Raw genomic sequence first — 21,312 nt, forward strand, 5'->3', positions numbered from 1 at the left:
GCTGGTATGTGCATAATTTGTGAAGAACAGTTCTGCTCATCTGTCTGGAATTGCAGATGGCTACACTGGAAGACAATACAGAAGAGTGTTCATTCATGCCAAGTATCTGTTTTTCTGAGTGGCTTGATGAGTTCTTATGTCGGCTATTTTCCTTACTTCTACACTTGGAACCTAGCAGTGTTCTGTGAGTAATGGCATTCAGACACCAATTATTTTGCTTCTCTTTTATCTCATTGCATATTTCTCTTTCTCTCTCTCTCTCTCTCTCTCTTCACACACAGACGCTCATCTAAGAGTTAATGTTAGATTCACATTCTTATCAATCATTTAGAGTTGGATTAAGTTGTTGGTGGTGCTGCAGGAATGAAGGCCTTCATTCATCAGCAACATCAGGAACTTTTCTGGTTGAGGATGGCCCTTATTACTTTTGTATGCTGGAAATCTTGCTTGGGAGACTTTCAAAGTCACTGTATAACCAGGTTATACTTCACTTCAAATACTCAGTTCAGCTGTTGAAACATTCTAATTTTTTGTTCAAAAATATCTTTGTCAACTTCTCCCCTTATTATCTACAGGCTTTGAAGAAAATTTCCAAGTTTGTCAGGACAAATATTCTTCCTGGGGCCATTGCAGAGGTTGGACTGCTTTGTTGTGCATGTGTTCATTCAAATCCAGAAGAAGCAGTTGTTAGCCTTATTGAACCTATTCTATCATCTGTTATATCCTCTTTAAAAGGAACTCCTGTGACGGGGTTTGGAGGAAGTGGAATTTCTGATCCCTCAGTTTCAGCCAAGGTATTTAATTCTGTAAATGGTTTTATTATATGCTTATATGTTTTCTCCAGAGACTTATTGGGAAAATTAATTTTCTTCTCAGGCAAAACCCACAATTTCCCCAGCTCTTGAAACAGCAATTGATTATCAATTGAAAATACTATCAGTTGCCATCAGTTATGGAGGTCCTGCACTTCTTCGTTATAGGGATCAATTTAAAGAAGCCATCATTTCTGCCTTTGAATCCCCCTCATGGAAGGTTTTTTTATTTTTTATTTTTATTTTTTCTTGTGGTTGACAGAATTAATTTATAAATTAAATTTTGTGTAATATGATGCTTACTGAATATCATCAAAAACTTTCAATGGTATTTTGGTTTGATTGTGTTTTTATTTTTATCTTTTGATAGGTAGTTTTGTTGTGTTTTTATTTGTTGGAACTTGTTTGCATGACAGGTTAATGGAGCTGGTGATCATGTCCTTCGTTCCCTTCTTGGAAGCCTGGTTCTTTATTATCCTATTGATCAGTACAAGTATGTCTAACTCATGTTCAGTAGCATATATAATTGTATTACATTCTTATGTTTTCTGTTGAACAACTAATTTTCCTAAAAGCTTAAGTTTGTAGGATTTGGACCTATAATGCATATCATGTTCTTCAACACCCTCTCTAACATGCACTCCATACACGCATGTGGAGAGACACATAGGCCTGTGGGCATTGAAATCATAGACTAGGGAAATAAACTAGGCTTAAGGTTTGAACACATGATCTCCTGCAAATGAGACTTTGATATCATGTTGAATAATCAATTCTCCTAAATGCTTAAGCTTGTAGGATTTGGACCCACAATGTATATAACGCTCTTCAATAATTTCTTAATTTTCCAATCTAAAATAACAGAAAAATAATTACACTTTGGCTCTCAGGTGTATTTTGCATCATCCCGATGCTGCTGGACTCGAGGAATGGATCAGCACAAAAGATTATGTAAATGATGAACCGTTGATTGGCCCAAAGTGGCATGTGCCTAGTAAAGAAGAAGTTCATTTTGCAAATGAACTTTTAAACTTGCATTTTCAATCAGCTTTAGATGATCTTTTGAGAGTATGCCAAACTAAAATGCACTCTGATCCAGGTGATATGCAAATTCTTCTCTCTTCAGTAGTTTTTCTCTTCAAGTGAAATGTCTGTTTCTTTGTCGGACAGGTGTAGCAATTTGTAGTGGAGCAATATCTCATATAGAGTTTATTTTTTAATGCTTGGAATAGTTATAAGTTTTGCCTTTTTGGAAAATTACACAACACTGACACCAACTTATCCTGATTTCATATTTATTCAATCCTTAAATTTTCATTATGAGTTAACCCTGCTACCATGGTTAATTTCAAATCTAGTTATGCATACGTTGCTCACATTGACATGTATTTGTTTGTTATAAAAATTCATTCTGTTTTCTTGTACAATAGTACAGTGTCTGACAATTATATGAAACTTGTTACCCAGGAATTGAGAAAGAGCACTTGAAAGTGACTCTGTTGCGTGTTGATTCTTCATTGCAAGGTGTTTTGTCATGCTTGCCTGATTTTAGACCATCCAGGAATGGGATGGTTGAAGATCAGGGTCATATTTCTTTCTTAATAGCTGGGTCAACGGGTTCGAGTGTTGGCAGCACTGAACTGCGGGAAAAGGCTGCTGAGATCATCCACACAGCCTGCAAGTAATGTTCAATTTTCAGTGGTCTGTTATTCATTTATGGCTAGTGTGATTTGAACCTCATCAGTATTTGTACATTTGACAGATATTTAATAGAGGAGAAATCGGATGACAGCATTTTATTGATACTTATTATTCGTATAATGGATGCTTTAGGAAACTATGGTAATGGACACTGCATCCAGAAGAAGTAAATCCATTGGTATTATGTGAGCTATTTACAGTAACCTTTTTCATGCATTAGATCTCACATCATTCATTTTCCAACCTGTGCTATGCAGGCAATTTAGAATATGATGAGTGGTCACATCACAGACAAGCTTGGAAATTGGAATCTGCTGCCATTATAGAACCTCCGATAAATTTTATTGTGTCATCTCATTCTAAAGGAAAGAGAAGGTAAAGATTCCCATCTTGAGATATCCTTTTATGTTCACTTGAACAAGGTATCAAGTTCTTGATCTGTAATCCCTGAATTCTTTCTTTCATTCCAGGCCTAGGTGGGCACTTACCGACAAGGCATACATGCATAGCACATGGAGATCATCACAGTCATCATATCATCTATACCGTACGAGTGGGAATATATCTCCATCAGACCATGCAATTCTTTTAATGGATGATCTCCTAAATCTCTCTTTACATAGATATGAAACTGTTCGAGGGTGAGTCATCTAATCTTCTGTGATCGTATTGAATAAAGAAACCATAAGATGGTTACCTTAAATGCAAACCATGAAAATACATTGCACACAAGAATGCTATGCATGTTCTAGTTTGATAATGATTTTAAGAATTAAGGGCAGTATTTTTTTTTTTCTTTTTTTTTTGATAGGTAAATTTTTGCCCCATTGGGACTTGAACTTAGAACCTCCCACAAACCCTCCCCATCCCTTTACCACTTGAGCCTGGCCTCAAGGGCAAGAATTAAGGGCAGTATACACTACCATCATATACTACCATAGATTTAACTCTTATTTATCGTCTCCTAGTGGACCCCAAATGAAAATGTGATCTAAAATTAGTCATTTGAGAAGTTCCATGATGCTGCCAATGATGTAGGATCTGCTTAACCAGTTAATAACTCAATAAAGTATGGAACAAATATCAAGGAGCAATAGAAATTCCCTCTTTTTTGATGGTAGAAAGTAGTGAGGGATCTTTGGAAGCAGTAAGCTTTTTTATTGTTTCTTTTGATCCCTTGTCAGTCATTGCTCTTTTTCCAGAATGACAATCAGCTCATCTTTACTGGACTATTTATGGTCAGATTTTCAAATTGAAGTACAGTCCACCAGCATGAGCTTATTTTACTAGCATCTCTCAACCTGATCTCATGCCCTATTTGAATTCCTGGGGGCAAACTTGGTGGCATGAAAGTTGCAACCATGACTATTGGCTGAGGCTTGCTGTTTGCCCCTCTTGTGACCAATCTATATTTATCACTCCTTGGTTATTTTAATTTTTATGATATGACTCTTATTAAATGGTAGTCGGTGTAACCTATCAAAAAAATTAAATGGTAGTTGGTGTTTTTTCTACAATTTTATGATAATGTCCATCATATCTGATTTAAGTTGTTGGCTTCTGTGTCCAGACTTGCTGGAAAAGCTCTCTTGAAGATGATTAAGCGATGGCCATCTATGATTTCGAAGTGTGTGCTCACTCTTACTGAAAACATACGGGACCCCAATTCACCAGAATATGCGGTCCTAGGTTCTTGTGCTGTACTTGCTACGCAAACTGTTCTGAAACATTTGACTATGGTAATCATCTTGATCAAAAGCACTTTACATTCATTTCAAAAAGTGATTTTTTCTGATATATCTTTTATTAACACTTTATCAGGACCCAAAGGCATTCTCATCTTTTCTCCTTGGGATTCTTTCAAGGTGACCTTATTTTCAGACATTTCGCAATATCTGAATTGGTTTGAGCATTTTAATGATAATATATGTATATATTTGATAGGTAGCTTTTGTCTTTTTAATGATAAAATAATCTCATATGGACTTTTATTTTGCTTGCCTTATTTCCACTTGAAGCTCTCATCATGAATCACTGAAAGCTCAAAAGGCGATAAATGAGGTAAAATGTCCTGTTGGCTTTAGAGGCTGATAGTCATATTCTTGAATTCCCTGTGGTGTAATGTTTTGTGTTTTTGACAGCTTTTTGTCAAATACAACATCCACTTTGCGGGAGTATCTAGAAGCATTTTCAAAACATTGGACAATCATTCAGATGGGCCTGATTTTACGAATCTGGTTTCTCAGATTGGTTCTATGAGTTTTGATTCTACTGGCTTGCATTGGCGGTAAATATATAATTGTTTGGAACTTGATAGGATCATTTTTTTTTTCCTTCTTCTTCCTTTTTTTTTTCTTCCCTTTTTGCACACCTGCTTTTTTATTCTCTCACCTATCTTATGAATTGGCTTGCCTTTTTGTCATTAATTAATGGATTTAGAAATTACACCTGACTGGAAGAACTTCGCTTTGATGCACAAATAGTTTACCTTTAAATTCAAATGTCTTTTAAAATCATAATTCCTAGACCCTAAGCCTGTGAAAAAATAAAGAAAAAAAAAGTATTTTGAGACTAAAATTTTGGAAATGTTTTAGATATTGTCTTTTATTTTGATTTTTTTTACCTTTGGGTGCTTTCAGGTATAATCTGATGGCTAATAGAGTTCTACTATTGTTGGCTATGGCATCGAGGAATGATCCACATTTCTCACCAAGCATTTTGAGTGAAACTGCTGGTTAGTCCATATTGACTTTGGGTGACAGATTTAGTTGAAAAATTGAAATTAAGCTGCTGCCTTGCCATTTTTTAAGTGCAGTTATTTCACTTTAACTTTTAAAATCATTGCCTCTTTGCTTTGTTACAGAAATCTTGCAATTATTTAAGTGTAGTTGTTACAGTTCAAGTTCTAAAACTTTTTAATGTCAAGATTTATTCCTTTTCAGGTCATTTCTTAAAGAACTTAAAAAGTCAACTTCCTCAGACAAGAATACTTGCAATCTCAGCCCTAAATACATTATTGAAAGAATCACCTTATAAGCTGTCAGCCGAGGAAAAGGCCAAAGAAAGTCCCAAATCCTCCCTTGAAGGAGCTTTAAGCCAAATATTTCAGGAAGAGGGATTTTTTAATGAGACTTTGAATAGTCTTTCACATGTTCATATCATCTCTGATACTGAAAGTGCATCTTCAAGAGGAAATCATGGAAATTCTTCCTTTCAGAGCCTAGCAGACAAATCAATCAGCCGTTTCTATTTTGACTTTTCGGCTTCATGGCCACGGACTCCTAGTTGGATCTCTTTATTAGGAAGTGATACTTTTTACTCAAGCTTTGCACGGATTTTTAAACGATTAACACAAGAATGTGGTATGTCTGTATTGCTGGCGCTCAAAAGTACATTGGAGGAGTTTGCAAATGCTAAGGAGAGGTCTAAACAGTGTGTTGCTGCTGAAGCATTCGCTGGAGTATTACATTCTGATGTCAATGGTCTTTTAGGTGCATGGGACAGCTGGATGATGGTCCAATTGCAGAATATCATACTAGCACCAACAGTGGAATCCATACCTGAGTGGGCTGCCTGTATACGCTATGCTGTTACAGGCAAGGGAAAGTATGGCACAAAAGTTCCTCTTCTGAGGCAAAAAATTTTGGATTGCCTGGTAACACCTTTACCTCATATGGTGACTACCACTGTAGTTGCCAAGCGCTATGCTTTTCTTTCTGCTGCACTCATAGAAGTGTCTCCACAAAAAATGCCAGTGACTGAAATACAGCTCCATAACAAACTACTCAAGGAGTTGCTGGCTAATATGAGTCATTCATCTGCCCAAGTAAGTGCTCTTCTTTTCATAATTTTGGCCATTTTTTAGATAAATTTTCTTTTGTATAACTGAAAAAACTTTGCTTCTTTAGCATCCCTGTTTCCCAATCACCCCTGCTGCATCACCCCCTCTCTAGAAAACCTCTCTTTCAAGGGGATATTAGCTTCATGTGTGCCTCTTCAGTTTTTATACTGTCATACTTTTTAATTATTGTTTGCCTCTCTCTCTCTCTCTCCCTGCTGTGTGTGTATGTGTGGAAAATCTCATTATCACTCCTGTGTAAAACTTATGTAACACACTTCTTTTTCAGCATCTCCCTAAGAACTAATGATGGAAAACTAAGGAAGTTTCCTAGTGTTGATTATTCAGTTGTTAGACCCTCATCAAATGGATCCCACCTGGATTATTTTCTAGGCAAAGCTCATTATGATCAAATGATCTTGGACCTTTTTCATTGAAGAATCTTTCCAGTACTTCCTCAAAAAATTCTTGATTGTCTTAAGAATTGGGTCAACTCTGATGGTACAGTATCATCCAGTTTGTTGGATACCAATTTGGGACGAGAAGCTGTAGATTCATCATAAATTGCTTGGAGGCGTGCTTGTTCCCAGGTCTTGAGGGCTTTGGTTTTGTTTGCGTGGTAGTTTGTTTCTCTCTCCTTTTGCTTGCCTTTTGGTGCTATTTGCATACTCGTGTGTACTTTGGTGCACCTTTTCCTACAACTTTTAATATAATTTCTTTTTTGCCTGCAAATAAATTGCTCAAAAGAAATGAGCACTGAGGTTCCCACTTTCTATTACAAAAACTGTTTCTGAAAATTTTTACCTAGTATTTCAGTAATCCAGTAAAGGAGTGAATTTGAATGGTCATCATCAATCTGTTGTATAAGCAATACCACTAAAAGTCAGGGGAACTGTGAAAATTTTGTTAGCCAAAGCTGAACTCCAAAATGTGACAATGTGCATGCCCCTCAATAAGAGTATGAAAGAAAGGGCTAATAAGAATTGTGCATCCTATAAAATAGAACAAAAAAAATATGCTAAGCAGGATAATTTTTTTTTTTCTTGGAAAAAATCTGGATTTCCATACAAAGATTTTGACAATTGGCTGCAATATTTCAAAACTGTAAAAGGTAAGATGGTGTTCACAAATAGATGAATTTTTTTTATATATTTAGCATTACCTTTTTGCAATTTTTTGTGGTGGTGGTGGTGGTGGGATGGTGGTTTGTTGTGATCTGGAAATAAGCAAGCTTGGTTGTTAACATTGAATGTTATTGCTGGCATTTGTCTATTGAAAATAGGGACAAATTTGAAGTTTTCACAATTTATCTTAGCTTTCTTCAATGTGTTATTTTTTATTTACATTTTTTTTGGAATCTCTGACGGGTCTTACTATCAGTATATTAAAGAAGAGGAAAATAATTATTCACAGATATTGATAGCAAATTACAAACAATCTTAAGATTGGCTTCCCCTCAATTTGCAAATTGTTCCTTAAGTCATATTTATTTTAATGCAAGGTTTTTTTGCCACAGGTAAGGGAAGCTATTGGTGTTACCCTTTCTGTGTTATGCTCTAACATTCGGCTTTATAGATCCTTTGCTCATAATTATTCACACGAAGGGTTAGATAGTGATGTGGTGAACCAAGTTAAAGGAGAAAGTTGGGTTCAATTTTTAACAGAACAAGCATTGGAATTGGTTATGAACATTCAGAAAACTAGTCAGTCTGACAATTTGGAGATTCCGACAGATTCAATTCCTGAAAATGGGCTTTCAAATGGGAACTCACAGGATGACATTAAATGGATGGAAACGGTACTAACTATAATGTGATTTTCGATGAAAGCTGCTTTTATATTTATAACCTTCTATTAATGAACTCATTTTTCTTGAATTATGTAGTTATTCCATTTTATTATCTCGTCTCTGAAGTCTGGAAGATCTTCATATTTGCTGGATGTAATTGTGGGTCTTCTTTATCCTGTAATTTCCTTGCAGGTATGTAGCGTAAAATTTTGATTATGTTCTCTTTAGTTGGTTTGTTTGGTTTTGGAATCATCTTGGATCTAACATCTCCATGGCATCTTACCACTTTCATATATTTCCATACTAGTTGATAACAATCAAATCATCGAGGGTGATTAACATACTGCTAAAGAAGACATTTTAAAAGCCATCAATATTTAACTGACATATATAAGCATATCATATCGAAAATCTTGACAGAAAATAACAGTGCCAATATCTTCTAATTTGTAGTTTGCATTACCATTTCAGAGGATGCTTGTTGCTTATTCACAACCACTCTATGGCCAGAGTCAAAATTTACTATAGTACCTAAATGTTGCCCAAAAGTTTCCCTTAATTTTAAAATTCTAAACTTCAAGAGAAAGTTCACTCTCCAAGGGCTTTAAACTTTATTAAAGAGCGAGGTACTACATTACCTTATATGGAACTGTAAAGGTTCACTAAAATATAACTTTCTACTATGTTTGCTGCTCAGAACAGTTTTTCTTTCATAACATGGTTGACTTGATTTATAGTGTTCCCTTATGCAGCCAATAAATTGGAAAAGTGTGTGTATATATATATATATATAAGCTAACATTCTCAAGCACTGGAATTCATTTTAGATAAAACCCTCTAAATATATTTTTTCAACTTCTACTTGGTCAACTTATTAGATATGGTGTCTATTATTGCATTGGTGCACTTGGCTCGCAGATTCTTTTCTAGCAACAGCTTTGCTGCGTTGAACTTCTAATTTTGTTTTGCTTCTTCCTTTTCATTTTCTTGTTTGGTTCTATGATTCTACAAATTGGTGGGGATTTTTGGTCACTTATGAATTTTATTTACCTGGCCAAGATCTGTTACTTCACCAAGCTTAGTGTGTTTCTCTGTAACTATATTTTAATTCCCTGAAGAAATTTGCTAAAGAAGGAATCCACCGGAAATGTTTTCGAGCCTCTGGTTTTCTGTCATTTTTCTGTCTGCACTATGATGTTGATTGGGCATACAGCTCTGTTCTAAGAGATTATTGGCTCTTTGAAGGAAACATCAAATAAAGATTTGTCAACATTGGCCAAGGCAGCTTTTGAATTACTAAAGTGGAGGATTTTTTGGGAACCCCATCTCCAGAAGGCTGTATCTGTGATTCTTTCTTCAGCCAATGACTTTAACTGGAGGACTAGATCTGCAACTCTTACATATCTTCGGACTTTTATGTACAGGTATGCTATTCCTGCATGAGTTTCTCATGCATCAGATCCTTTTTCACAAGTGTGAGGATAACGATTTTCGACATTTAACCTGCTGTTGGTTTCTGTATGTGCAAAATTGTATTTGAAAACCACATTTTAAATTTGAAGATCTATTTATATCATGTATGTATGTCATAAATGTTCAGTTGAAGAATAGGGTTTCACGGGAATAATTTTCTTTCATTGAGATTATTCTTTTATAGAGTTTACAGCATATACAAATCCTTCGAATTAGGAAATTAAATCACTGATTAAAAGGAAAGAATAACTCTTAACAATTACTTTCCTAAAAATACAAAGATTGACAACTAATAAATAATTTACAACTTTACAAAGTTATTTATTTCCATATTAGTTTCGGTTTTCCAACACTCCCCCTCAAGCTGGCTTAAAGATATCTTCCATAGCCAGCTTGCCAACTAGAAAATCGAATTGCCTCTTGTGTAGTCCTTTGGTGAAGACATTAGCCACTTGTTCCTCAGTAGGGATATAGGTCATACAGACCAATCTGTTGTCTATCTTCTCTTTAATGAAATGCTTGTCCACTTCCACATGTTTGGTGCGGTCATAGAGAACCGGATTGTGAGCTACTGAAATTGCTGCCTTGTTGTCACAATACAACTTCATAGGAGATGAACCTGTCATCTTTAACTCTTCCAGTAATCTTCTTATCCACATAATCCCACAAATACCATGAGCTACAACTCTAAACTCAGCCTCAGCACTACTTCTAGCAACTACATTTGTTTTTTACTTCGCCACGTAACCAAGTTGCCACCTACAAATGAACAGTACCCAAAGGTGGACCTTCGATCCACTATGCTTCCAGCCCAGTCTGCATCGGTGTAGGTTTCAATTTGTAGGTGTCCTCGTGACTTGAACAAAAGACCTGTACCTGGTGTCCCCTTTAGATACCTTAGAATCTTGTAAACAACTTCAAAATGATCTGGTCCAGGCGCATGCATAAACTGACTAACCATACTCACTGAGAATGCTATGTTAGGGCATGTATGGGATAGGTAAATCAATCTCCAAACAAGTCTCTGATAACGATCCCGGTCCTTCACATTCTTGGCTTTTGTAGGTTGCAGTTTTACATTCAGCTCTATAGGTGTTTCAGCAAGCTTACATCCTAACATACCTGTCTCATCAAGAAGATCAAGAACATACTTCCGTTGATTTACAAAGATACCTTCTTTGGACCTAGCAAACTCCATCCCAAGAAAGTATTTTAATGCCCCTAGGTCCTTAATCTCAAATTCCTCAGCAAGTTTCCCCTTCAGCTTCTCTAGTTCATTGCAATCATCCCCAGTTAACACAATATCGTCAACATATACAATTAAGATGACTATTTTACCTTCATTTGAATGTTTGTAGAACATCGTGTGATCAGCTTGACTTTGAGTATATCCATAATGCTTTATTACTTTTCCAAAGCACTCAAACCAAGCTCTAGGCGACTGCTTAAGTCCGTATAAGGACTTCTTCAATTTGCACACTTTCCCAACTCCAAAACTTTCTTCAAAACCTGGTGGAGAACTCATGAACACTTCCTTCTCTAGGTCTCCATTAAGAAAGACATTTTTAACATCCAATTGGTGTAAGGGCCAATTGGAATTTACTGCAAGGGACAAAAAAAACTCTAATCGAGTTTATTTTGGCTACGGGGGCGAAAGTCTCTTGGTAGTCTATACCATAGGTTTGAGTAAAACCCTTTGCCACAAGTCTGGCTTTATATCTCTCAACACTTCCATCTGCTTTACTCTTTATTGTAAACACCCATTTGCACCCTACAACTTTCTTTTCCCTTGGTAAATCTACAACCTCCCAAGTGCCATTCTTTTTTAAGGCATTCATTTCCTCAAACACTGCCAATTTCCAACTCGGTTCATCTAGTGCTTCTTGAATATTTCTAGGTACCACAAGTTTTGAAATATTTGTAGTGAATGCTCTATAGTTGTCAGAAAGGTTACTATAGGAGATATATTTGGCAATGGGATGTTTAGTGCAGGCTCGGGTTCCCTTTCTAAGAGCAACAGGGAGATCAAGGTCAAGGTCCTGTGCAGGAACAATTGGGGCTAATCCTAAACCGGGTTCGGGTGCAGATATTTCTGGACTTGGACCAAAGTGTGATGGTAAACTTAGATCAGTAACAGAAGAAGAAAAAGCATGTATATGAGTAGGAATAGAAGGAGGGTAACCTGAGACATTTAGAGAGCCATTGCCCAGGGCTTTCGGTTGATCATGTGCTGGGATGATCGACTGGTCTTTACTTCTTCTAGGGACTTTTTTCCTTGAATAAACCATAGGCTCAAGATTGTTTCTATTTTTTTTCATTAGTAATATTTCTTCTTCTGATAGACCAATTTCAGATTCAGATTCGGTAGACTTAGTTTCCTTATTTTCTTTTTCAAGAGAGATATCAAGAATTACACTAGGCAAAGGTTCAACAATTTCCCAAAAATTTGGTTCCACTAATTTCTCCCCCTGAAGTAAATTTTTGGTAAAATATGAGACATTTTCCATAAAGGAAACATCCATAGTTGTGTAAAAACGTTTTGTAAGGGGATTAAAACATTTGTAACCCTTTTTATTAGGAGTATATCCTACAAAAACACATTTTTGTGCTCTTGGGTCTAACTTAGATCTTGACCTTTTTAGAATGTGTACATATGCAGTGCAACCAAATATTTTCAAGGGTAATTCAGAATTAATTCAAGATTTTGGAAATACCTTTTTCAAGCACTCCAAAGGAATGGTATACTGCAAAATTTTTGTAGGCACCCTGTTGATTAGATATGAAGCAATTAGTATGGCATCCCCCCATAAGTATTTTGGAATATTCATGTAAAATATCATAGCCCGTGCTACTTCTAACAAGTATTTATTTTTACGTTCAGCTATTCCATTCTGTTTAGGGGTATTAGAACACGAGGATTGATTTAAAATTCCTTTCTCGTTTGAAAAGGTTTCCAAAACTTTATTAAAATACTCAGTCCCATTATCAGATCTCAAAATACTGGTTTTTGTTTGAAATTGGTTTTCAATTATTCTGTAAAATTCTTTAAAAATCCTTTCAACTTCAGATTTTTCCCTCATTAAATATACCCAACAAAGACGTGTATGGTCGTCTATAAAGGTCACAAACCATTTTTTTCCTGAAATTGTGGTTACTTTTGAAAGTCCCCAAACATCACTGTGAAAAAGATAAAATGGTTTTGATGCATAGTAGAGTTTTGGAATGTGAGTTTTTCGTTGGCTCTTTGCCAATAAACAACTTTCACATTGAAATGATAAATGGTCAACCTTTTGAAATAACACTGGAAATAAATGTTTTAAATAAGAGAAACTAGGATGGCCTAATCTGCAATGCCAAACCATTATTTGATCACGAACAGAAAGAGAACTAATACTACTTAGTCTTTGAGCAATTTTATTACTAGGTAAATTATCCTCAAAATAATAGAGACCATTGATCATCCTAGCACTGCCAATCGTCTTCCCTGAGCTCTGGTCCTGAAAAATACAATGGGATTCATACAAGATAACACAACAATTAGAATCTCTAGATAATTTGCTAACAGACAAGAGATTACAAGTAAGGTTAGGAACATGGAGAACAGATTTAAGATCTATTCCCTCAGAGATTTTTATTAGACCTTTTCCTGCAATAGGTGAGAAATTACCATCAGCTATCCGAACCTTTTTATTTCCAGGACACGGTGAATAGGATTCAAACATGTTTGAGGAATTGGTCATGTGGTTGGATGCTCCAGAATCGATTATCCATGGAGTAGATTTAAAACGACAAGATAGAGTATATAATTCATTACTTGTGTGTGCCAAAGAAACACTAGAAGTACCGGATGTCAAGTTGGATTTCAGCAGCGCAAGAAGATGCTCCATTTGCTCAGTGGTGAAGGTGCTGGTCTCAGCCTCATTAGCAGTAGGAATAATGGCTCGGCCTGGCTTGTCACCTGTTTTTCCTTTACAATTTGCAGGTTTCCCATGAATTTTCCAATAGTTCTCACGAGTATGGCGAGGTTTGTTGCAAAAATCACACCAAACCCGTGGTCTTTCATCTGATTTGCACTAAAACGTATCGGCTTTATTATAGCCTCCACTCGTGGTAACCAAGGCTGAACCTTCAATAGCAACTCCAGGTCCCTTCTTGTCCAACATCACATTCCCCCGACTTTCTTCTCTTCTAACTTCTGAAAAAACTTCACCAATTGAAGGCAGGGGTTGTCTTCCAATGATTCTTCCCCTTACCTCATCAAACTCGACATTAAGGCCAACCAAGAACTTGAAGATCCGATTGTCTTCCACGGTCTTCTTATGATGAAGTCCATCCTCGGCAGATTTCCACTCATAGGTGTTGAAGAGGTCAAAGTCTTGCCAGATCTGCTTCAAGGAGTTGAAGTACTTTGTGACGTTGTCCTCCCCTTGTCGTATCTCACCAAGTTTGAGGGTTAATTCAAAGATCTGCAATTGATTCCTTAAATCAGAATACATCTGATTTACATTCTCCCAAAGCTCTTGTGCTGTTGGATAGCACATGTAATTAGAGCTAATGTCTTCTTCCATAGAATTCACAAGCCATGTCATCACCATGGAATTCTCAGCATCCCATATAGCATAGTTCGGATCATCCACTGCAGGAGCCTTCTTTTCACCCGTTAGGTAGCCTATCTTTTCACGTCCTTTGATGTACATCCAAACTGATTGAGACCATCTCAGAAAGTTGTCACCATTCAAGCGAATCATGGTGATTTGGACAGAGTGAGATTCCGAGGTGGTAGGACTGATTTTTGAAGAATCAGTGATGATGGGATTGTTCAGAGAAGGTTGAGGAACAGTAGTGGACTCGTTTGAAATATCCGACATGGTTTCAGAGAACAGGGATTGAAAGAGAGGAAGAAGGAGGATTTCGGCAAGCAAATTGCTAGCTTTGATACCAAGTTGAAGAATAGGGTTTCATGGGAATAATTTTCTTTCATTGAGATTATTCTTTTATAGAGTTTACAGCATATACAAATCTTTCAAATTAGGAAACTGAATCACTGATTAAAAGGAAAGAATAACTCCTAACAATTACTTTCCTAAAAATACAAAGATTGACAATTAATAAATAATTTACAGCTTTACAAAGTTATTTCTTTCCATATCAGTTTCGGTTTTCCAACATGTTCATTTATAGAGGAATTCTGAGGAGCACATTCCAAGTACAGGTGAAGCACTTACAATACTCAAAATGAAAAAGAGAAAAAAATAAAAAGAATAAAGAAAGGAAAAAAAGCCTCTCTTTTCTAACGGCAATACACATTATTGATGAATCTAACAAAAAGACCTACTCCCCTCAGTTATAGGCTCAACCATTTCCATAATGAATGGTTTCAAGAAGATCCTTTAGTTTCCATTCTAGTAATTCCACCCACCTCTCAAATGTTCTTCTATTACCCTCTTTACAAGTACAACACACCAAACAAAGTGCTGCACTTGATGCTTTTCTTGACAGACTTGCTATGGTAGCTAGCTGGAACCCCATGCACATCCTGAGAAGAATCTACACAACTCAAAAGAGTATAAAAAATCATGGACCAAAGATTGTGGGTCATCAGCCAGTTGACCAGGAGGTGATTGGTTGTTTCCTTATCCCTTTTTACAGACACAAAACTACTTTGGAGGACCCTTCCTCTCCTCACCAGCTGATCAGTGCTCAGGATCCTTTCCCAGGTGGCCATCCAAATGAAGAATGCCACTTTGAAAGGAGCCATGCTGCCTCAAACATCATTTCCCCAAAACTAAACTTCTTCATTCTCCATCAACACCTTGAAAAATTATTTAATTGTAATTATTCTCTCTTTAGCACATTTCCATCAAACTGCATCCAAAAAAGAGTCCATGTCTTCGAATTTCTCATCTTGGAAATTCTTGATGAATTTTGGGTTCTGACAGCCTCCTGTCTTAGAGCATACTCCGCCACCATATCCTATCCTTTTTTCACAATCCTAAATATATCCAAGAAAGTTGCCTTCAAGAAGGCTCCTCATGGACATCATGCCAAAATTTCAATCTTAGCTCATCTCCTATTTGTAGAATATATGCTTAGAGATCATTTCCCACTCTCCTAATCCTCATTAGATGCCCTTCAGCCTCAAGCCTCCAAAGCATTCCCAAACAGTGCCTTATTAAGCTTCTGTCCTCATATAACCTAAACTCTCTCCTCTCCTCCTCATTCTCCAAAAGCACTCATACATACCCTCATTTTGGAGAATATACCACCTTTTATCAATCCCTCATTACCACACAGATGAACAGGAAACTCCATTGTGGCATTGTGTGTTTTCCAAATTCTGGTCTCATTGAGATTTGGATGGTAAGGTTTATATTGAGTACGTCAGTGAGTCTGAAAGAGGTTCTTTGTATCAGTGTGAATCTCCTTCCTTGGAAGAAATGACTAAGGTCATGCTTGACAACTGTTTTTTAGAATGGTTTTTTGTTCTCCAGAACAAAAAATGGGAATAACATGTTTAACAAGAAGAAAATTGCTTTTTGCTTTCTGTTTTTAAAAATAAAAAACAAGGTATTTTTTGAGAACATTTTTTAGTTGTTTTTAATTGTTTTCACTTATTTTCTAAGGTTTGTTTTAAAAAATAATTATATAAACGTGGAGAAAGATTAAACATAAAACACTAGATATAAAAATTATTTTTAAAACATATTTAAAAACATTAAAAAGAGGTTACAAACATTTCAATTTCTCAAATAGACTTTTGTTCTACAAAATATTCAAGAACAATTTTCAAAAATTGATTTTCAAAATTGTTTTAAAAAACAATCATCAAATAGGGCCTAAATTTCCTTGAAAAAAATGATTAAATTTCCTTTGTTGAAAAAATTGACTTTTTTCAGTCACACATATCTTGCTCCCTTCCTTACCTTGTAACTCTATTTGATATATTATTATGATTATAGATTTATTTTATGGATGTTAATTCTAGCATGTAGTTTAAAGAATATTTTTGTTATAATGTGGATCAAATAATGCTGTACTCACTTTTTATGACAGGCACACTTTCATTCTCTCAAGGGTGGAGAAACAACAAATATGGAAAACGGTCGAGAAGCTACTGATTGACAATCAAGTGGAGGCAAGTTCTTGGCTTGAGTGCTTAGTTAAATTTTGATGTAGAATGGTCTTGTGATCTGTTCTCAGTCAAAATGTTACTAAGTATGGTTACATAGTTGTGCGAGACATTGCAAATATTCATTTTACAAGCCATTTATACCATGTTATTCTACTACTTATCAAGTTCCTAACTACCTTAAATGTTTCTGTTACTTGATAATGTACATTGCTTTCTTTCTTTCTTTCTTTCTTTTTCTTCATGGCATGGTAGCACTGTAGCATTATTAACAGTGATGATCTGATGGACTGAAATCCTTGATCAGAAGCCATAGAACCCAGAAAGAGAGTACTTTAAATCACTTCTAGGTGTCTATGGCTCTTTGTGACACACCAGAGTCCCTGGGCAACAGATGGGATTTGGTCACTTACAGCTGAAATTGCTAATTGTTGACTCAGGTAAGAGAGCATGCGGCAGCAGTTCTAGCAGGTTTGTTGAAGGGTGGGGATGAAGATCTAGTTAGAGATTTTCGTGATGGAGCTTACATGGAGGCAAAGAATATCCAGAGGAAGCGAAAACAGAGGTAGTTTCCATGTTTCTTAGTTCCTTTAGTTGGTTACTTCACTCTTTCCACTTAGTGGATGTTTCAATTCCAACATATCTGGTCATCATTACCCCTCTTCTTGAGTCAAAATTCATCCTTCATTTTTTTAAACAAGACATAATCAGTGCTGTTCTGGCCACCAGGATTCTGGGAGGCTTGAGTTAGATATTGTCATAGCTGACAAGTTTTTTTTTTGCAAGAAATGATCTGTGCCCAAGTTTTGAGCTTGCAAATCTGTTTAATTTTTTTGCATTGTGAAATTTATTTTCTGAAAAGAACCTCTTTCTGGTGCATTACTTGTACCCCACCTTTTTGGTGAAACAATTTCTGAGATCCTTCTTGTTTTTTTTTTTTTTTTTTCTGTTTTGTTTTACTGAGGTCCATCTGAATGTTTTGTTCTATAGTTGCATAAAATTAATTGGTTAACATCATAGTTTATGACACATGAAATTTGTCAGGTGCGTGTCTTTTATGCAATTTGTGCATGTGGAACATTAATAGAAGATTCTTGGTTTTTATCTGTATGAGATTTTAAATTTGCTTTTTTAGTCTGTACATGCGCATCCCACATGCATAAGATACTTAATGCATTTTTCTTTCCTAGCACTAAAATTTTCGTCTGTAACTACATATTCTGATAGAGGAAATTTACAAATGCAGAAATTTGAATCCTGGTCAGTCCATAGCTTCTATACATGGTGCTGTACTTGCTTTGGCAGCTTCAGTCTTATCAGTTCCTTATGACATGCCCAGGTGTGTACATGTTAAACATAACAGGTCTTACTGCCTATTTTATTTTTATGGTGTATTACTTTAAATTCAAATTAGTTATGGGATGATGAATCAAAAGATTCCAAATTTTTTGGGAAAGACAAATTATTGATGACCATTTTTTTTTCAACAATAATGGTTAAACATTTGTATTACTTTTTTATAGGAGGTATAGGAGGAAATTGTTATTGCTTATAATGACAATAACAGTTAGTGAAACTATGTTGTGCAAAGGCTCTGACATTAGCTCAGACAAAAATAGGTATTAAGAAAATTTATTCAAGAAAATCAAAAGGTGGTGTCAACCACATACATGGGAAGGTACATAACTAACTACTAAGAAAAGAAAAGGAAAAGAAACTGTAATGGTATTAACAATAGGCCTCGAGTCTCCATGAAACAATCAATGAAATCCATACAAGAGAATCTTCCTTCTCAAAAGAAGTCAGAAACCAAGCAAACAAAGATTTAAGAAGGATGTCTGCAATTTCAACTATGAAGCAGCCTCTGAACAATTATGTTAAATAAAATTGGGATGTTTTATGTACTACAGACATCTTTTTATCCAATTCTGCCTTGATTGGCAGAGGCTTGAATTTTATTGAACAATATTAATATTTGCCTATCCAAATTTTAGCTCTTGGTTGGATGCTCAAAATAATCTTTTGGTATGAATTTATGGTATGTTCTCTTCAAGATATGGTGCACTGAGTGAAACTACAAATCTAAGACCTTTTAATTGCTTAATTGCTGATTTCTCTCAAATGATATTCTTTGTTTTTTTATTTATGTGATCATTAATGGTATTCATAATTTTGTTTCAGTTGGTTGCCTGAACATGTTACTTTACTGGCTCATTTTGTTAGAGAGCCATCACCTGTGAAATCTACTGTTACGAAAGCAGTTGCAGAGTTCCGTCGGACCCATGCAGATACTTGGAATGTTCAGAAAGATTCATTTTCTGAAGAGCAGCTTGAGGTATCTTCACACGAGACTTTACACATGCTGTACTTTGTATTTTAGTAAATTAGTCACATGCCTTAGTTTTTAATTTTTCTTCATTTCATTACTTGCAGGTTCTGGCTGATACATCTTCATCATCTTCATATTTTGCTTGATCCACCTTATACCATTGAGTAGAAGAGGAAAATAATAGAAACACATTGATTGAAAATAATGTTGAGAAATTATGCCTTTATTGATAATTTGATCATAATCCATAAAATGAACTTTTATTTACATTTGCATCAGTTATCATTGCCATAAGAAGTATATTATTTTGCATAAAGTAGGTTTTCTTGCCCTCTGCTGTTGTATAAGCTCTCTCAAACCATAGGGTCCATCAGATCATCAGATGGTAAATCCCATAGGATGCAGTCTGAATTGAATATGCTGGACGAGTGTCTAATTTCTTTTCCACCCCCAGTCTCTTCCCCATTTTCATCCTCGAGTTTCTCACGCAGCCGCCCTTGCTGGTCCCCTGCTGTGCATGTGCTCCCAGTACACATACTTTGGCTCCATGGTGATCCATCGCCTTCGTTTCCAAATGATGATGGGCCATACTGAAATCTAGGGACAGATATGGGGAAGCCACTGCAGGCCCCAGCAAAATTTGCGGAAGTGGCTCCATTGGAGTCCCAAGGCTTGTTCAAGGGTAGCATTGTAGGCTCTTGCATGGCCCTTGATAATCCCAGCTTGATCTTCTCAATGGTATCATCTTTTTCATCTTGTTTGTTGGCAGTGTAAGTGGCTGCAGTGTTTCCTGGTGCAGCGCCAGATTGCTGAAACTGGAAGTCGATACGCTTTTTGGTAAGCAGGTGGAGCATTTCATCTTTAAAGCAGCCGAGGGCCGCTTCAGCAAGGTGAGCCACCTGTGGAGGAGCCAGCGTGGTGGCAATCTCGGCCATGAGATGGGAAAAGGGCTTGTGGGTGACCGGATCAATTCCCATGCCTGAAAGCTTCTTTTTCAGCTTGGTGTTCCAGTGATTCTTAACATCATTATCGGTGCGGCCAGGCAGCTGAGCTGCTATCAATGACCAGCTGCAATGCCCATTTTAAGAGGTAAGTAAAATACCTAAGGAAATACGGAAAATAGGAAAATAGAATGACAGCAATTCATGTACCGGTTGCCAACAACTGAATGAAGCTTCACGATGGTCTGTTCTTCTACATCCGAGAATTGGCCATGCTTCAGATCAGGACGAAGGTAATTCGTCCATCGCAGCCTACAGCTCTTCCCACATCTCTGAAGACCTTAAGCGAAGAAAAAAGAGAAACAGAAAATCAAATGCATTTTTAGTAGAATCACTAACCCTCGGAGACAGGTGTAAAGAGGAGAGAACACAAACCGGCATTCTTAGGGATGAGGCGCCAGTTGCGGGTGCCATGCTGGGCGATGTAGGAAGAGAGTTTGTTGTCTTCCTCCGGTGTCCATTGCCCCCTCTTAACATTGTCCTTCTCGCAACACGGGATCCGACCCATCTCCGGGTATTTCCTTATTTTCTCAGCCCTCCTTAAGAAAAAACTCTAATTGGGTTTTGAGTAGAGAAAGCAGAGAATGGGCTGGAATAATAAACTAAGAATTTCGTAAAAGAAAAAACCCTTGAGTATGTTTTCAAGTGATAAAAAAGATAGGAAGTGAGGTGAGTGATGGAGGGGAAGGAGATAATATATTAGAAATTTAGAATGGGGTGCATTGCATGGAATGTGAAGTGAAGAGAGATGCCACCAAAGGTGCATGAGGGCATTAAAGAATTCAACGCCGCTGGGCGTGTGAGAGATGGGCCGGTAGCTCACCCACAAGACGCTTGGTCAACCCTCTCTCTCTCCATCTCTCTCTGGTTGACTGTTTTCTAGTTGTGCAGGGGTTGGGTGGCATGCTGCTTCGCTCACACAATTCACAATTCCACTGGAGGAAGCTCCTCTTGGTTTTTATCAAATTCCGAAGTTTAAGGTTGTTGCACGTGTGGGTGGCACCCCTGTTTCTTGTAGGCAATCTTCATTTTCTTTGTTTTCTTTTCTACGTTTGGGACTTTATACAATTCTATATATTTGGGTGACAAGAGTGGCTGGTGGCATGGTGTTGTGTTGCTCTCAAGTACCTCTTCTTCCCATTTGGTCCACTAGGTGCCTGGGGCATTTTCTTTTAGGGTCTCCTTTTCAGGGGTTCCGTCCAAATCTAATAGAGAGAGAAAAAACAAAAAGGTAAATTAA

The 21,312-nt window shown here is 36.7% G+C and overlaps 2 protein-coding genes across 2 annotated transcripts in view; one reads left to right on the plus strand and one right to left on the minus strand.

Annotated features, from left to right (window-relative positions):
• Window positions 1-19,338, plus strand: part of LOC117908665 (proteasome activator subunit 4) — a 36,048-nt gene extending 16,710 nt beyond the window's left edge. Inside the window, exons 12-35 of the mRNA XM_034822330.1 lie at window positions 57-184; window positions 362-479; window positions 576-794; window positions 877-1,032; window positions 1,229-1,305; window positions 1,703-1,911; window positions 2,280-2,493; window positions 2,575-2,654; window positions 2,771-2,888; window positions 2,984-3,154; window positions 4,084-4,252; window positions 4,335-4,378; window positions 4,532-4,574; window positions 4,655-4,800; window positions 5,153-5,247; window positions 5,456-6,339; window positions 7,868-8,149; window positions 8,237-8,332; window positions 9,386-9,564; window positions 16,667-16,748; window positions 17,183-17,307; window positions 17,989-18,081; window positions 18,924-19,077; window positions 19,176-19,338. Coding sequence (XP_034678221.1) covers window positions 57-184; window positions 362-479; window positions 576-794; window positions 877-1,032; window positions 1,229-1,305; window positions 1,703-1,911; window positions 2,280-2,493; window positions 2,575-2,654; window positions 2,771-2,888; window positions 2,984-3,154; window positions 4,084-4,252; window positions 4,335-4,378; window positions 4,532-4,574; window positions 4,655-4,800; window positions 5,153-5,247; window positions 5,456-6,339; window positions 7,868-8,149; window positions 8,237-8,332; window positions 9,386-9,564; window positions 16,667-16,748; window positions 17,183-17,307; window positions 17,989-18,081; window positions 18,924-19,077; window positions 19,176-19,217 — 3,924 coding nt within the window. The 3' untranslated portion in view covers window positions 19,218-19,338. The remainder of the gene's footprint in view (window positions 1-56; window positions 185-361; window positions 480-575; window positions 795-876; window positions 1,033-1,228; window positions 1,306-1,702; window positions 1,912-2,279; window positions 2,494-2,574; window positions 2,655-2,770; window positions 2,889-2,983; window positions 3,155-4,083; window positions 4,253-4,334; window positions 4,379-4,531; window positions 4,575-4,654; window positions 4,801-5,152; window positions 5,248-5,455; window positions 6,340-7,867; window positions 8,150-8,236; window positions 8,333-9,385; window positions 9,565-16,666; window positions 16,749-17,182; window positions 17,308-17,988; window positions 18,082-18,923; window positions 19,078-19,175) is intronic.
• LOC117908667 (transcription factor MYB80) lies at window positions 19,267-21,169 on the minus strand. The gene is made up of 3 exons (XM_034822334.1): window positions 20,448-21,169; window positions 20,223-20,352; window positions 19,267-20,139 (listed from the first exon to the last, which is right to left on the minus strand). Exons 1-3 carry the CDS (start codon window positions 20,578-20,580, stop codon window positions 19,425-19,427), a joined length of 978 nt encoding a protein of 325 aa, XP_034678225.1. The 5' UTR covers window positions 20,581-21,169; the 3' UTR covers window positions 19,267-19,424.
• Window positions 21,170-21,312: the final 143 nt, after the last annotated feature.

The sequence above is a fragment of the Vitis riparia genome, chromosome 19 (genome assembly GCF_004353265.1).
Source record: "Vitis riparia cultivar Riparia Gloire de Montpellier isolate 1030 chromosome 19, EGFV_Vit.rip_1.0, whole genome shotgun sequence".
NCBI classification, from domain to species: Eukaryota; Viridiplantae; Streptophyta; class Magnoliopsida; order Vitales; family Vitaceae; genus Vitis; species Vitis riparia.

Bases quoted from the DNA above. Each gene is read 5' to 3' on its own strand.
- LOC117908667 (XM_034822334.1), bottom strand. From the start codon at position 20,580: ATGGGTCGGATCCCGTGTTGCGAGAAGGACAATGTTAAGAGGGGGCAA. The intron at 20,353-20,447 runs GTTTGTGTTCTC...TCTTCGCTTAAG, and splicing joins CCTCATCCCTAAGAATGCCG to GTCTTCAGAGATGTGGGAAG. The intron at 20,140-20,222 runs GTACATGAATTG...TGGGCATTGCAG, and splicing joins CATTCAGTTGTTGGCAACCG to CTGGTCATTGATAGCAGCTC.